At 49.5% G+C, this 1,634-nt stretch overlaps 1 protein-coding gene across 1 annotated transcript in view; it reads left to right on the top strand.

Annotated features, from left to right (window-relative positions):
* timmdc1 (translocase of inner mitochondrial membrane domain containing 1) overlaps positions 1 to 1,634 on the top strand; it is a 5,460-nt gene extending 3,826 nt beyond the window's left edge. Inside the window, exons 7-8 of the mRNA XM_061067137.1 lie at positions 768 to 878; positions 1,007 to 1,634. Coding sequence (XP_060923120.1) covers positions 768 to 878; positions 1,007 to 1,157 — 262 coding nt within the window. The 3' untranslated portion in view covers positions 1,158 to 1,634. The remainder of the gene's footprint in view (positions 1 to 767; positions 879 to 1,006) is intronic.

The raw sequence follows: 1,634 nt of genomic DNA, 5'->3' as shown, positions 1-1,634 counted from the left end.
CCTTCTCCATTTTACACCACTGCTGTGATTCCGGCCTGTGATCTCCATCAACCACGTCTGATCTGCTCTCGTGCTCCACTCTCGCTCTCACTCCTCTGTTCCACTTCCACTCCTTCCTGTGGCCGCTTTCCGCCGAGTGCGCCGAGCCAAGAGCAGATTTGAATGTGATCGTATGATGGAGATTGAGTGCGAGGTGTTTGATGGGCGTAGCGGACCTGAGGGGCTGGTTTGGATTATGTGAGATCATCAGCTCCGTGTTGGCTCGGCCCTCGTCTCCTCTCCTCTTGGCTCCTCGCTAGTGTCGCCTCCTCCTTCTGCTCCCCCCCCTCGCTGTCTGCCTCTTTGATGTGTGCAAACAGCCCCGGCCCCGGCTGTGCCAGGTGCAGTTGGGGCAGACGGGGTTGAAATGAAAGAAGGCAGCAAATCGGAAAAGCACATCACGCTCCAGATCTCACCTCCCCATCGTCCCCTGGTCCTGCACGTGGTGGTGTGACAGGGAGCTGGAGCAGGACTCCGTCAGAGAGGGAGGGTTAAACAGCTGAAGCAGCTTCTGGAGCAGAATGTGCTTGTGCCAACGAGGCAAATAAACAACAGATTATATATGTGATAGTTAAGTGTTAAATGTTAACTGGTCTATTTTATTACCTTCACCGAGAAAGTTCAGTTTTCCTGGTTGTTAGCGAAGTTTCCACAAAAACTACTGGACGGATCCTCTTGAAATGTGTAAACATACAGGACTATGTTTATAATGTACAACTTGTGTTCAGGATTCCCACTGGAGCTCTGATCGTCAGCCTGCAGTCTCTGGCTGGAGAGACGGTGCGAGAGAGGAGGAGGAGAGAGCGCAGGGAGCTGTACCAGCTCAAACTGACAGAATGGTAATTTAAAGAAGATTTTTAATGATGTTATCTCACAGGATCAATCACCAAGAATAATGAAAAGGAGACAGTGAAGTTTATTTTTGTTTTGTTAACTCCTCCTCCTCCTCCTCCTCTCAAACCACCAGGGCGGCCCGTTTGCAGTTGACGGACGAGCTGATTGGAGATCTGAACGTCAGCTGTCAGGCAGAGGAAACCAATAAGGACATGCAGAGGATTCAGGAGCTGCTCAGTTCACCACAGAACAAGGACGTGGCTCAGGACTCAAGCAGCCAATGACAGGAGCCGCCTGTGCTCCGCAGGAAGTTGAGGTGGGACTTAATCCAACACTGAGGATAAACAGGTCACTGCTTCGCCTGGACTCCGTCACTCAGCGTCACTCCAGCAGAACGGAATAGGATTCACGCTGAAATGAAAAGACGCTGTTGCTCTTCACTATGTCCCGGGTCCTCGAGTAGCATCAGTGAGCTGCTCAGGAAAGTTGAGAGGGAAGAACACATTTGTAAAACACAGAAACTGTTTGGATTGTGTAATTTTGTCATATGAGACTGTGGATCCCTGACAGACATGATATTCATGTTCCTGCAGGATTCAGTGACGTTAAGCTTCTGTGTTATTGACTCGTCTTGTTTCACTGTCTGTTCGGCTCTACATGAAGTCTCTTGTCCTTTCAAGGTCTCAGCTTGTTTTCAGTCTTTGCTCCAAGAAAACTGAACGTGATCTTCTTATTAAACGACTATCAAGGCAACTCTGTCC

Source organism: Limanda limanda, chromosome 23, assembly GCF_963576545.1.
Source record: "Limanda limanda chromosome 23, fLimLim1.1, whole genome shotgun sequence".
Lineage (NCBI taxonomy): Eukaryota > Metazoa > Chordata > Actinopteri > Pleuronectiformes > Pleuronectidae > Limanda > Limanda limanda.
The sequence above is the reverse complement of the archived record's forward strand: the minus strand, read 5'-3'. Positions and strand labels throughout refer to the sequence as shown.